The sequence below is a fragment of the Acipenser ruthenus genome, chromosome 3 (assembly GCF_902713425.1).
Source record: "Acipenser ruthenus chromosome 3, fAciRut3.2 maternal haplotype, whole genome shotgun sequence".
NCBI lineage: Eukaryota > Metazoa > Chordata > Actinopteri > Acipenseriformes > Acipenseridae > Acipenser > Acipenser ruthenus.
In genome coordinates this window covers 16,324,300-16,339,804 of record NC_081191.1, presented here as the reverse complement: position 1 = coordinate 16,339,804, position 15,505 = coordinate 16,324,300, and the positions used below count along the sequence as shown (strand labels likewise).

At 37.9% G+C, this 15,505-nt stretch overlaps 1 protein-coding gene across 2 annotated transcripts in view; it reads left to right on the top strand.

Annotated features, from left to right (window-relative positions):
* LOC117435557 (serine/threonine-protein kinase 3-like) overlaps nucleotides 1–15,505 on the top strand; it is a 126,862-nt gene that overhangs the window by 67,959 nt on the left and 43,398 nt on the right. For both annotated transcript variants that reach the window (XM_059012614.1, XM_034058843.3), the window contains 2 exons: nucleotides 8,431–8,568; nucleotides 9,779–9,904. In XM_059012614.1, coding sequence (XP_058868597.1) covers nucleotides 8,431–8,568; nucleotides 9,779–9,904 — 264 coding nt within the window. The remainder of the gene's footprint in view (nucleotides 1–8,430; nucleotides 8,569–9,778; nucleotides 9,905–15,505) is intronic.

Genomic DNA, 15,505 nt, shown 5'->3' with positions numbered 1-15,505 from the left:
CATGCACAGTACTAGTTTAGAAAACTGCATTGGCAGTAGTATACAGTAGTACAATTCTATTGTACAATATTCTTGAAAAAGCATAAAGTGATCAAGAAAAAACAATTTCACCATGGCTGTGTAGACCTAAAACTTTGAATTAAAATGACATAGTGTAATATCAGTTGCTTGTTTTTCAGCTTTTAAAATATTTGTGCATTCAGTCTGTACTGTTTAAAAGCGACAAATGTCTGACTGTGCAGTTTAGTTGTAGCTGATAAATACCTGACTGCCTGCGGGGTGGATTTAATGTGCCAAGTTTCTGCCTGACAAATTAAACTGGTGCAGTTTAATGCTGGATGTAGAGGTAAACTGCTGTTGAATGCTGGATGTAGAGGTATACATGTAGAAGAAGTAGCTAAACACTAGCTGGCCTCAAAACATGGAGATTTATAATAAGTATTTATGCATTTGTATAATACAGGTTTGGTCTATGGTGTTATTTTCTAGCTTTGAAAGCAAAGTTGTGTGTGAGTTTTATTTATTTTTAAATACAATTTGTATGTACTATTTTGCATGTGCCTGGGTATTTTCTTGCAAAAATGCATGCTTCTGGTTTATCTGGAGTGCTATAAAGTGCGGTTTATCTTGGTCAACATTAAGATCCTTCCAGCACAATTGTTCTGCTGGTGAGATAACGTCTTGGGAAGGCAGAGGCTTTGTGAGGCTTGTCTAGCTGTCTAAGCCATTAGATCCTCCCTGTTAGCTTGGGAATTGCTGACATGAAATAAATACAACTATTGCCCCTAAATCCAGAAATCAGATTGAATTCCAGATAAACTCTTTCTGAGTGTGTTTCAACTGGCTTTTGACCTTTGTAAAGAGAAAAGACTGTGTTTATAGGCCCTGCACTGTGGTGACATGGCAGGGAGTGTACAATGGGTGTGACACACAGGCTGTTAAACTTTATGAAGGTCTTGGATATTTTATATGAACCCTTAAAGCAGAATGCCTTTTAAAATAACAATTAAACAATTAAAACAATTTACATAACATTGATACTGTTTTATAGTTATTATGATGTGATCAGGTATTGTGCTGTATGCTCAATATTATTATTATTATTATTTATTTCTTAGCAGTTTTCTTATTAGTTTTATCCAGGGCAACTTACAATTGTTACACGATATCACATTATTTTTACATACAATTACCCATGTATACAGTTGGGTTTTTACTGGAGCAATCTAGGTAAAGTACCTTGCTCAAGGGTACAGCAGCAGTGTCCCCCACCTGGGATTGAACCCACGACCCTCCAGTCAAGAGTCCAGAGCCCTAACCACTACTCTACACTGCTGCCTTACAGTGGTTCAAGGCTCTGATGACAGTGTGTTTCATAACATTTACTAAAGCTTGTGAATTTCAAAGGCAGTTAATTGTTTTAAATTACTTGGAAAGCAGCTTTAGACTATAGGGCCAGGTTTAAAAATACATTAGACAGCTCTGAAATAAAATGCTCTGAAATAAAATGCTCAATGAATACCTGACCTGTGGCGGCATATCCCTAAAGTATTGTTGGTGGTTGTCTTCTCTTTCAGGGAACCAGGGTCACATCCGTAACCTAATATTCTTGAAAATGATCTGTTTCATACCCATAATGGTCCTCATTAAATTGACAAAAATTTGGGGGTGGGGGGTTCCATAGGCTTCAAGACTGCAACTGTATTCCTCACATAATTATGTGTGATGCAGTTTGACTAAAATATTGTGAACCAAAATCAATCTGTTGGTTGTTATTATTATTTTGTTTGACTTGTTCTCTTTTCTAGTCAAAGGTTTCACTTCAACTTGTGCTCAGTTCACCTTGAATGTCTGGGGTAAAGGTTACATTTATGGTAAATATTACCCATTAACCATTTCTTACTACATATATATCAGTGTTAGAAACTAACAAAATTGTGTTGGGGGTTACAGCATGTGAGTGATTAAATAACTATGAATTACTACCTACAATAATTAATGTACTCACATACACACAGAGTCTTCAATAAATTCCCAAATTAAAGACAGTACGTTTCACTGTAGCCCTCAAGATGAAATTGTTAGCTAGGTGGCTGCATTTAAAAAAAAAAAAAAAAAAAATAGCAGTGGGAGTAAACCGCTTCAACATATACAGTAAAATCTGCCAGAACTGACAGACGCTGAATTTACTAGGTTGGATACTAATGAGAGCATAAAAAATGAAAAGAAAAATGAGGGAAACGCAGATCTTTTCAAGAAAGCTGGGGGACTTTGTATAAATGGATTTGAATATGTCAAATCCAGTCGCCAGTGAATGTTTTACTTTTTAAATGCTGCAATAATAGTTCTGATTGTGCTGGTTCTAATTTTGTGCCCTTTCGTAAATGAAGTCTCTGAACTCTAGAGCGAGTGTGGCATAGTGCAGATTTAATGGGATTAGGTACGAGAATATAATATATTTCTGGAAACGCTGAAGCTTTCTCACAATTTAAATGCTGGTATGTAAGCTAAAAAGAGTTTTGCTATTAAAATGGTGCTATAGTACTGTATTAGTATAAGAAAAGGGTATCTAAAAAAAGAAATTTTAGCTTCCAATAAATTAAAGTATGTTGACGATAATGTAAACACCAAGCTACTACAGACAGCGAGTCCCAAACTTTAAACATGTTACTGTTGTTTATAGGCAAGAACTCAACTTTATTATGAATATAATAATAATAATGTTTATTTTTATATGGCGCCTTTCATAGTGGACCACCATCACAAAGCGCTTTACAGAGGTAGGCTGTGAACTGTGCATTATATGCAGAGTCAGTTACAATAGAACATTGATTTAACATCTCATCCGCACGATGGAGAACAAGGAGGTTAAGTGGCTTGCTCAGGGTCACACAGTGAGTCAGTCAGTGGCAGAGGTGGGATTTGAACCGATGACCTTCTGGTTACAAGCCCTGGACTTTAACCACTGGACCACACTGCCTCCTATATTGTGTTATGTTTTAAGCAGCATATTACGATAATGTTCATTGTGGTAGTTGTTTATTTATTAGTTTTAAAATGTTTAGTAAAACATGGCCTATTTTTTGATCTCGTTGATACACAACCGGCCCCCTTTGCTGATGACATCTTCAGTCTTTTTTTTTTTTCTTCTTTTCTTTTGTGGGTTGGGGTTGGGGTTGGGGTCACAACCCGGTATAAATCAAAACATTTTTTTTTTTTTTTAATAACTTTACACTTACTTCAAAGTTGCAACGTGTTTCAGTAAAATCAAACGACCAATAAACTTTGCATCCCGCACAGAGGGACATCACAAACATAAAAACATCATTGTGGGGTTGGCGTTGCAGGAGAGATGAAGAGGTTTCAGTTCCAAGTGACTGTTTTGTAAGCATTATGAATGCTTATTCACCACTGCTACACCCCGTTAGAAAAGACTGAACGTGAGAGTATATTTGTTTTAAGTACTCGCCCAGAGGACTACTGAGACACAGACATGAACTACTCTTCATCATATCGAATTTGCCTTGGGCGAGGGTGAGTTTCTAACCCTGTATAGGCACACTAAATTGAAGCATTAGAAAGCTGTATTATAGAGACGTTATTTTTATATCCGAGCTCCTAATGGCTACAGTACCACTGCAATATACTGTAAGATTATCTGCAAAGATAAGACTACAGCTCAAGGTTCAACTGGAATAGTGCATTAACCTTAAGCAGAGCTGTATTTGGACATTGTTTTGGTGTACATTATGTAATTAACAAATTAATGTTAGCCTTTTTTATATTTTGTATTGTATATACATCAGCTAATCAAATTAAATATATATCAATTATTAATTTATTTAATGCACTAGTAATGTGACAGGATTATGATTATAATGATAGTTCATTTAAATGTTTTTGAAGTTAAATGTATATATTTAATATAAATATGTGCATACATGTATTCATCCTAACATATCTATACATTATAGATATTAGAAACACATAAAAATACATATTCATAGCGCTGTCCTGCTATTGGTATATTAAGTTATATATGTAGGATTATATATACATTTGGTAACATTTATTAGTGAAAGTACTGTAAGCAAAGTAAGAAAGTGGTTTAAGACCGTGGTTTTTGTTTGTTTGTATTTTTGTACACATGCACATAATAATCTTTCTCTTTGATTTGAAGTAAATACAACAAGAACTTTGTGGTGGTAAAAAATTGGTTATTTGTGAAGTTAGTCATTTTGAAAGCACTTGAATCAGGTTAAGTCACTGGGAGGATGTATTTCTGTTTGGGGTTTCCTGTCTGTAGAGCTGAAATCTATCCCCTGTCACTGTTACAGCTGTGGTAATCAAAGACAGTTGTGCAATTGGTGGTAAGTGATTGGTGTATCATTTTATATTGCCTAACTAGCACTTTCTAGTTTTCTGGCAAGGTAGGAGAAGATATATTTAATTTAGATATATTTCATATTTCTCACTTGATTTGTTTAGTCAGTGTATTTTGAACTGAGTGGTTAGTTTGAAAGCTACAACAAACTTCAGAGTTGGCTTTAACTGAAATGAAGACTGAGGTCGTGATTCTGTTTGGAATTTTGGAGTGAAATGAAAAAGCCTTAAAATGACAAAATATAAAAAGTGATATTTTAGTTCATAAAAATAAGGTGATAGTTTTGAAGTTTGTTTTAGGAGAGCTTAATTAAACAATTACACGATGTAACACAATTATTGTTCCTGGGTAGTAAGTGTTATTTCCTAATTGCTTATGCCTCAAAAGTATAGAAAATGGCTATTATTCCCCACAAACTTTGCTTTTGTGACCAGGACAGTGATATTTTGAAATTTACCTATTTCCAATGAGAAAACGGGCGGATTTGTGTCTTTTCATTCACATAAAGTCAAAAAAAACAACAACATATGAATCCAAATTAACATGTATTTATACTAAAGTAATACAAAAATGACTACAAAAGATTTAGAAGTGAGTAGTTATTCGAGATTTACGATTATACTGTAAATCACTTTCACGAATCAGCCCCCAAATGTAGTCTCCCATCATGTTCTCGTTATACTGTCCTTGGTAGCGGCGTTCAAAGTCCAGTATATCCTGGTGGAAGCGCTCGCCTTGCTCCTCCGAGTACGCTCCCATGTTCTCCTTGAATTTATCAAGATGAGCATCAAGGATATGGACTTTGAGGGACATCCTACAGCCCATTGTACCGTAGTTCTTCACCAGAGTCTCAACCAGCTCCACATAGTTTTCGGCCTTGTGATTGCCCAGGAAGCCCCGAACCACTGCGACAAAGTTGTTCCAAGCCGCTTTCTCCTTACTAGTGAGCTTCTTTGGGAATTCATTGCACTCCAGGATCTTCTTTATCTGTGGTCCGACGAAGACACCGGCTTTGACCTTTGCCTCAGACAGCTTAGGGAAGAAGTCTTGAAGGTACTTGAAGGCTGCCGACTCCTTATCTAGAGCTCTGACAAATTGTTTCATAAGGCCCAATTTGATGTGCAGTGGTGGCATTAGCACCTTCCGGGGGTCCACCAGTGGCTCCCACTTGACGTTGTTCCTCCCCATAGAGAACTTGGTCCGCTGTGGCCAGTCCCGCCTGTGGTAGTGCGCCTTGGTGTCCCTGCTGTCCCAAAGGCAAAGATAGCAGGGAAACTTGGTAAAACCGCCTTGGAGACCCATCAGGAATGCCACCATTTTGAAGTCTCCTATGACCTCCCAGCCGTACTCATCATACTTCAAGGCGTCCAGCAAGGTCTTGATGCTGTTGTAATCCTCTTTGAGGTGCACCGAGTGAGCCAGGGGAAGAGACGGGTACTTGTTACCATTATGGAGCAGCTATTTATATTACTGGAAAGTTCTAGAAGTTACTCCAAGTTTACTCAGCGCTGAATCTATCTGGAATGTTCTGGAAAATAGGTAAATTTCAAAATATCACTGTCCTGGTCACAAAAGCAAAGTTTGTGGGGAATAATAGCCATTTTCTATACTTTTGAGGCATAAGCAATTAGGAAATAACACTTACTACCCAGAAACCAAAAAAAAATAAAAAATTTGTTACACGGTGTTATCAGTTGACAATTGCTAAAGTCACCAAACTGGTTCCGTACCAACCCAGTGCTAAAGTCACTGAACCAGTACCAAACCGACCAGGTACCAACCCGGTGCTAAAGTCATCGACCCGGTACCGTCCTGGTTCTAACACGGTACCAACCCGGTGCTACGGAGGCTTTAATAGGTTTCAAGCACGGTCCCCCTCCCCTTTGGATCTGGGTCTGGGTCTGGCCCCTGAACAGCTGCATTTAAGCAATCTGGGTCTATAGGGTCATTGCCACCCTGCAGAATGCAAAAGCACTGTCAACGTGTTCCCATTATGGGTACAAGTGGGGTGTTTTTCAGACGTGGGTTCGACCCCACGACCTGTCCCATGGCAGTTATACTGCAATTTTTGCAGCACCTTTTTGACGAGGGGAAGTCCGTCTCCATGTTAAGGTTTATATGGCAGCTATTTCGGCTTGACATGTCAAAATTGACTCGGTCACCCCAGGAGCTCACTTCCTGACGGGGCAATTTTTGAAAGGGCTCAGTGGCTTCGGCCACCTATGAAGGACATTGTTCCTTGCTGGAGGCTAAACGTGGTGCTTAATGCACTCGTGAAGCCTCCATTTCAGCCCCTGCATTCAGCTGAGCTGAAATTTGTATCGCTCAAAGCGGCTTTCTTGGTTGTTATCACCTCTGCAAAGTGGGTGAGTGAGATGCAGGCATTCTCCATAGCTAAAACTTGCTTCATTTTTACAGAGGCCAGGACAAAGGTTATACTCCATACGCTCCAGACGATCTTCGCATTTCATGTCAACCAGTTTGTGGCATTGGAGGCTTTCCTTCCACCTCCTTTCTAATCTGACAGAGAGCGACAGCATACACTCTGCCCAGTGCAGGCCCTGGTGTACTTCGTTGACAGGACGAAAAGTTGGAGGCAGTCCGAACAATTTTTTGTCTGCTATGGGGCGTCCCATTTTCCAGCCCTGTCTAAACACCGGCTGTCCAAGTGGATAGCAGACACGGTCAGGACTGCCTATGAGCTGGCCAACTTGCCCCCTACAGAAAAGCTCACTGCCCATTGCACCAGGGGCATGGCAGCTTCTTGGGTTTTATTCCAGGTGCATCTGTCAAAGACATTTGCAATGCAGTGTTGTGGGCTACTCCCCATACCTTTACTAGGCTCTACAGACAATGTTGTGGCTCCTCAAGACCCTGGTTTTGGAACTAGAGTGTTAAGGGTGGTTTTTCCAGTCGACCCTTACAAAACAGGCATACATGTAGAGGTGAGTTTCTCCCTCAATTTTTTCACCCTGGCTACTGTTGGGTTCTGTATGGTAACACGCAAGGCAGCCTCTCGGCTTAGCCTTATAGCATTCCAGTTGTTTTGCAATATTTGCCCTTTGCGATGGCTTTGGTACACTCACCCATACGGTATTGGTTACATTTCGTACTTGAAAGGGAATGTTAGGTTATTATCATAACCCAATTTTCCTGAAATATGGTAATGGTTCCATTTCTATTTCAGGGAAGCAGGGTTATGATAATAACCTAAACATTAGTTGACTTCAGCAGACACTCAGTGGTGCCTGCCACAGACACCTTTGACCTTCCAGTTATGAGATGTCTGAGCAAGGAGATTTATTAAGGCATATGTAAAATACAAATTATGTGTCACCTTTTTTTCTTTATAATATCTTCCAGATTTTCAGCATGTTCTACTGCAGAAAGTACATGGAAGCTTTTGGTCTGCTTACAGTAAAACATCCTGCCTAATAAAAACCACTGCCCACTCTGTATTTAGAAGTGTTTATTTTTTTCACACACAGCGCTTGCAATTTTAAATAAACTATTTTTAATGTGGCCAGCTACCATGTTTATTTGTGTGAGGAATGAACCTGAAAGGTTGACCAATGGGGTAGTTAGGATATTACAAACATATTGTTCCCATGAAAGACCAGGCTCTGAAAATAATCAGTTGGGGCTCTTCTGATAAACCTACGATGGAACCAGCACTAGACTAAGAGGATCATAAATAGGGTGAGAAAACGTTCCCTTCTCAGGGGACTGATGAACAGTAATAGATAAAATAAAGAATGATGTGCTCAATGAGGTACAGTTTAAATGGAGGAAATTTAATGGGAAGTGGCTACATTGGTAGCAGATGGACCTGTTTCCTGAACTCACTCACGGTAGAAATCCTAGCCCAGTTAAAATTTGTTCACCAGATTTACAGTCTGATATAGAGAAGGTGAATCAAGGGATTTGTTTATTTGCCTGGACTTCAGTGTCAGATGATTCAGATTTTTTGGTGATTTATTTATTTTTTCTTCTTCTTTCTCTTCTATCTACCTTCAACATCTTTTTTTTTTTTTTTTTTTCGCTAGGCTATTTTTATGATTCCCACAAACCCACCTCCTACATTCAGGAAGCCGGAGCTGTGGTCTGACGAGTTCACTGATTTTGTAAAGAAATGTCTAGTGAAGAACCCAGAGCAGAGAGCTACTGCAACTCAGCTTTTACAGGTTTGTACAGAGGATCCCACGATAGAAAAGGGGGGGAAGTGGTGCTTATTTATAAATATTTTACCTTAGGAGGGATGAGATTCGTTGTACATGAGCGCCCTGGGAAAATGTTCATGTTCATATTATTTCAAGAAAGTCCTGTTTTCAAGTAAGTTAGAGAGGAATAAAGGACAATGGGGGTGATGGGCCCAATGTCAAACAATGAGACTGTGGCTGGTACACTATTCACAACTTTCCCATGCTATCTCTGCTCCTATAAAGAATAGAGGAAGCAATCTCATTGGATAACTACTTGTGCAAATATGTCACCATACCAAAATGGCATGGAACTGTTACAACCAATTCGCTCTCATAGGCAATATCACACTCCAGGGTGTTTTTAAATGTTGTCCAAATCAGTACTAGGCTGTTTAACAACACCCCTAGGAGTGTGTTTTTGTATTGATATAAATATTATGACAAATGGCTATACAGGCTGTAACATTGTATTTTATTATTTTTATTATATAAATATAGCCATAGTATAGAAATGTAGTTTTTTTAAGAATAACCAATGGTGTATACTGTATGTACAATTTTGTTGAAAAATGTTTGGTTGAATGCATAAATTATGTGCATGACAAAATAAATGTCAGGTCTCTGATATTTCATACCAACCTGAACACTTGCAGAAAGGCTGATTTGATTTGACAGTCTGCGAGCTATATTCATAATCATCTGTGGAGTGAAATTGAGTTCGCTAAGATTCCAGAAAAGTTCATTAAGGTTAATTGGTGCAGGCCCCTGATTGTTTGATGATGTTTGCTGATTAAAAGAATGGATGTGCTGTGAATTATTTCCAGACATCACTGCCCTCATTCTTAAAACCCCTTAGTTAGTTAGTTAGTGGTACAGAGTTTATTTGCTTCTCTAGGAAAACAACAGATTTTGTCAGTTTTAAGGTCTTCTGTCCATGAGATGGAATCGCCATGTTAAGCAGAAGATTCAGCAATGTATTGGTCCTATTCCATATGTTTACATGCAGTTTGTTTGCTGCTGCATTTACATGATATGTAAATGCAAAGTTTAATGTACTGTAATATAATATAGTTTATACTTCACTTAAAACAAATGTTCTTAAACTTTTTTAGGAAAATATTATTTCACCAGAGAAAACAAACTGTGGTTTATTTATCACTAAGATTCAAGCCATCCTTTTTTTTCATTTCAGCATCAGTTTATTAAGAATGCTAAGCCTGTGTCCATTCTACGGGATCTAATAACAGAAGCCATGGAGATCAAGACCAAAAGACACCTGGAGCAACAGAGGGAATTAGAAGAGGAGGAGGACAATTCGGTGTGTGATGTGTCTTTTTACATTTTACTTTATTTTAGACTCCTTTTATTCTAAACCTGCTACAGCAGAAAACACCCACAGGCTATTCCACAATAAACCACAGCAAATAAACCACTAGAAACAAGGAGGGGGCGAGCTGGACTGTAAATACTGAAAGTTATGAAATACACATAAAATGTAATACAAACTGGTAAACTACAAACAGCTGTACATCAAAACTGTACATCAAACTGCAGCCGTATACTAACTACCCTGGTAAGGTCATAATTCCTAGTGAGCATGGGGGTCTATGTAGATCTTTTTATAGTGTTAGAAAGAGAAAATCATCATAATCCCCCACTGGGGATTAATCCTCTGCAAAGGGGATATAGTGGATGTAAAATTCACACAATTTTCTCTATATCTGGAGAACTAGCTGTCATGAAACTTTGAGAATATCCGATACTGGAGATAAATGGATGTGTCTGTCTGTCCGTCTGTATATCACTGTGGCAATGCGCCCCGCCCCTGTGTGCATTTGTGTGTTATGTGTTGTATGTTGCGTGTGTTAATGTTGGTGTATAGAGATTGGTACACGGGATATAAATGGGTCTGTGTTTCACGTGTATTTATTAATGTAGATTTGTATTTAGGCACGAGGAGGGCACAAATCACTTCACGTGCTGGTTAAATGTAATATGTGAGCACGGGGCTGCACAGAATTAATTCACGTGCTGGGATTCAAGTGAATAATTAATTAGTAATTGAATCCCAGCACAACAGTATATATAGATGCACATTTCTTTCACTCGGTGTTAGGTGTTCGGTGAGTGGAGAACGGGATTGGAGCGGAGGTAAATGTTAGGAAAAAGAATAATAAGAAGTAGTAGTAAAATCTGCTCACCGTGTTGTGTTCGTCTGTCTGTGCACTGTTTAGTTCGTTTTGTTTGTCTATTTATTTTGGCCTTAAGTGCCGTGTCCTGTATTTTTGTTGTTTCAAACCTTTTATTTTCTGTTCTGTTTATTAAATGCTGAGCGAAAGCATTCGCTCAGCTTCCCCAAACCCCAAATCTCTGTCTGTTTATTTCCTGCTTCTGGTCTGACGCCACCCACTCCGGCCGTCTTTGTGACAATCACACTTACATTTTTGCATATATCTTGATAGCAGCTTGTCCAATTATCATGGAACTTGGTATTCACATTATTTAGCTTAAGTTATTGAGTGTCGCATTTTGGGTATATAGGTGATTGTGATTAAACATTTCACTGCTAATGCATGTTGTATTCTATTTAGTACATACTGTTGATAATTGTCATCAGGTCTGGCAGCAGCATGAACGCTGTGGGGGGGCATCCACTTTTTTAGGACGGGCTCATTTTGGAAAAACAAATCAATTCGCTTGTATTCTGTAATATTTTACTTAACTGTGATGACAATAAACAAACAAATAAATAAATCATATGACAGCGCAATATTATGAACTATCCACACAGCACGAATTACCACAGCTCTTTCTGGAAAAGTTTATTTTTTTTTCTTTTAAATTATTATTATTACCGCATTAGCAACAATGGGGTGTCTGAGCAACAATACTTGAAACGAATACAATCATACAGTGAGTAGGCCCTCTACAGAGATTGCAATAAACAGATTCTCTCACACACACCACATTACTGTAAAGTAACGAATGTACATATAATGCTTACTTTCAAATGACTATTCAATACTGAATATAAAAAGCAGACGCTCTTGTAAACAGTCTGACAAGGCGGCCCTACGAAGGGGTTTCCAAACACCAGAAGCAACAAGACATTTTTAAAATTTTTACCATTTTTATTTTACCATTGTTTAAGATAATAGTTCCCAACATTTTTTAAATAAAAAACAAGGATGACATACATATAAAAAGCGATGCATTTTTAATTAGTAAATAGATTTAAATGTTTCATTAACTTGTTAGGGTTTATAATCTGGACATTGCCTAAGGAATGAACGGAGCAATTACTGGACAGTCCGTGTACGATGGAGTCTGAACTACCAATACAATCTCTCATTAAATACCACTCTAAACTCACCATGTTTCTACCTTCAGCCAAAACCTTTATCTCCTGAATCAACATATGAATGGAGCAATATTACTGAACTGTCCGCGTCTCGCTTTGTTGTTGTTGAAAGATGCCGTGTCTGTGCTCCAGTCGAGCTGACAGTCTGTGATTGGCTCTCGGCAGTTGCAGGTACAGTATTGGCTGCTTTCGTCGATGCAAAGTATTGATTGGCTGATTTTGGTGGATAATAATTTGGACCAATTGTGTCTTTGTTTAGTATTTACTGTCCAATAGTGAACTACGCTTAAAAATACAGCAAGTCAAAAAGAAAAAGCCAGCACTTGTGCAGATTGATTTTAAATTTGATTCACAGTTGGTGCTGAGACATTCCAGCGGGCATCTACTGCTAGAACTGGAAGCTGACGGTACTGAATCAATTTAGAATCTGAAACTGGCGGGGGGCACTGGACCTAAACTGGACTGACCAGGCCCCCTAAGGCCCACCCATAACGCCGGGCCTGATTGTCATGGTCATAGAAATTTTCATCCTCTTTAATTTTAAATTGACAGCTGTAGCAGGGGATGTATGTACTTTGCTTGAACAAAAGTTATTGTATTTCTTGCTCTTATTGTATTACTTGTATTGTAACACTTGAAATGTATTTGCTTACGATTGTAAGTCGCCCTGGATAAGGGCGTCTGCTAAGAAATAAATAATAATAATAATAATAATAACATACAGTGCTATCCTGTTATAACGCAACCTGTGCAGAATCGGCTATAACGCGGTAAGGTCATGGCTCCCATTTCCACCCTTAATGCAATTTGACTTGCAAACATTGGATGCGCGTTCCAGATATACAGTACGAAGCATGGCAGACAGCAAAAAACAAAAATCTTTCTCTGTTAAAATGAAACTTGATGCGTTGGACAGAATAAGAAAAGGTGAAACTCAAGCAGCAGTTTCATAATATATAAATGTTGCAGAATCTACATTGCGTGTGTGGCTAAAGAGGTTTTCTTGATAAGACTGACTCCAAAGAGGGCTGCTCTAGGAAAAAAATGCGCTGCGCTAAAGACCATGAATTAGACTCTGCTTTATTCGCTTGTTTTCTGCAGGAACATCAACAAAGAGGCGGGGACATGAAAGCATATTGGGGTTGCCCACATCAGCTCGGGCAGAGTTGAGTGAGACAAGCTGCTGTGTGAATGCAAGACTGTTTGTTGTTTTTGGTAGGGCCCAGGCTAACAGGGGCCAGGAATAATCGTCCCAATAAACCGTGGATTCGAGTACTTGCAAATTGTGTGTGTCTCCTTCCTTCATTTTCCACCATACATTACAATAATAATTTTGGCTTGTAGGCATTGTAAATCATTTCGGGGACAAAAATGCAAATATTCGTTGTAAGGCGAAACACAAATAACGCGGTCTCCTTATTATGGATCCCAACAACTGCATTATAACAGGGTAGCAGTGTACTTGTCTTTTAAAATGCATTCATGATGCTTTTTTTTTATCTTGTTCAAGTTAAGAAATCTACAATTCAAATAAAAAAAAAATTGCTTGCATCAGAACAACTGATAACCTTCCACTGGAGTAACGCTTTGCCAAAATGTTCCTCCATTTAATTTTGTTTAATTTTATGTAAAATCCACACACATGGTCTGCATGACACGAAACCAAATAAACCATTTCTGTTCCATCCGGTAAGACAGATACTGAATATCTTCAGAAACAAATAATCCATGCCCCCTGATCTGATTTCTACGTGGCCTTAGTGATGAGAATGCAATCTGACAAACTGAAATGTTTTGATAGCTGCTGATTTGAATTTTTCAGATTGTTTTAATTAAGAATAAATTGCGATCCACATACTCAACAGGAGGTTTAATCCGAATATCAAAGTTTTGATGTTGGTTTAAGCATTACTAAACAAGATCACCCTCATCCCTTACGTGTTATTTGAAGTGTGATGTGAAGTTGATTCTCGGGTCAAGCAGCTGTATTGGAAGAAATGGAAAGCTGAAGGGTTGCCTGGCAGCAGGCAAGAAACATTTATAAATATTGCATGAGATCTTTTCTAAGGCAGAAATCAATAAGACCTTTTAATATAAATTAGGGTTTTTAGGCTGGAACCAATAGAAATGTGTGTGTGTGTGTGTGTGTGTGTCTCTATATATATATATATATATATATATATATATATATATATATATATATATATATATATATATATATATATATATAAAAATGTCCCCCCAATTGATATTTCATTTTGATTGCAGATTTAAGGTCTCTAGGATGTGTTCCTATCACTACTTGCTTTAGAAATGGGCAGTTTTGGCATCAAACCAAACCTCACACTTCCAAAGCTAAGTCTCCAGTTACAGCAACCTTGTGCTTAAACCCTTGTTAAATGAGCATGATGGTATACATTTATTAGCTCACTTGGTCTCTCCTGAGGACAGTGATGAGAATTCCCATTTGGTGTTCAGAGAGCTGTGCTCACACAGACAAAGAAATGTGTGAAAATAAATAATTGAGTGTAAGGTGCATCAGGACTCCTAGGTAAAAAAAAAAGTTGAACATTTAGTTGGGGCTCCAAATAACAAAACAAAATGTTCACATTGTTATCTCATACTTGTATAATTCCTAAGTTACTTGTAACATCATTCACAGCCATTTGCCATCCTATTGTTCCATTAATTTATTACTAAGCTTGGCACATCATAAAAAAAAGACAATTTACAATTAGCAATTTCTTAACAAATAGAAAACACAATTACAAAAACACACAAATCTGTTTAGTCATGCCAACGCAGTGTGGTATGGACAAAAGTTTTCAAAGCTGGTCTGGGAAGAAAATAGATGTCACATGTGTAAGTGTATATCAATAGCCCAAAGCTTGTACTTTCGAATGTCAGATTTTTCTATTTCAGTAGTGGGCAGCCAAAGGCACCTGCAAAGCTTTCTTTCCATGCATATATTTTAGAATTGGGTTGCATTAGCAGCTCATATTGTTATTAAAGGGGTGCTAATTACACAACTCCCTGTTGAGAATTAGTTTAATTTATGCAGATAGGTTTGGCTTTATTTTTCCTGTTGCCATCTATTGTCCTTGAGTAATCGAATGCTATGCCTGGGAAATGACCAGTTAGGATGAATACCAGCAGTGGCTCTATCATATGATATGATCTGAAGGATAAATTGAAGTGGTCTGGAACAGCATGAATGTGCCTCTATGTTGAGGAAAATATTGAGTAGATAATTACAGAAGTGTAGTTTAAACCACATTGAATATGAGTCTGTTATACTTGAAAAGTCTAGGATCTGCATTTATTCTTCTTAACAGACAGAAAAGGCAGGTTTGGCAAGTTTTGTTGTTTTGGATGGTTTTTTATCATTTTTTTTTTGTTTACTATTTATTTACTGTCCAATCCCTACACCCCTACACCGTTTATTAATCAGAGCAGTCTGTGCTGTGCTTTTTAAGATGAAACACCAACAATTATCTGTACTGTATTTCTTGTAAGAACTCAACACACTGTATTGACTACAGATGTTTAAATTTTATA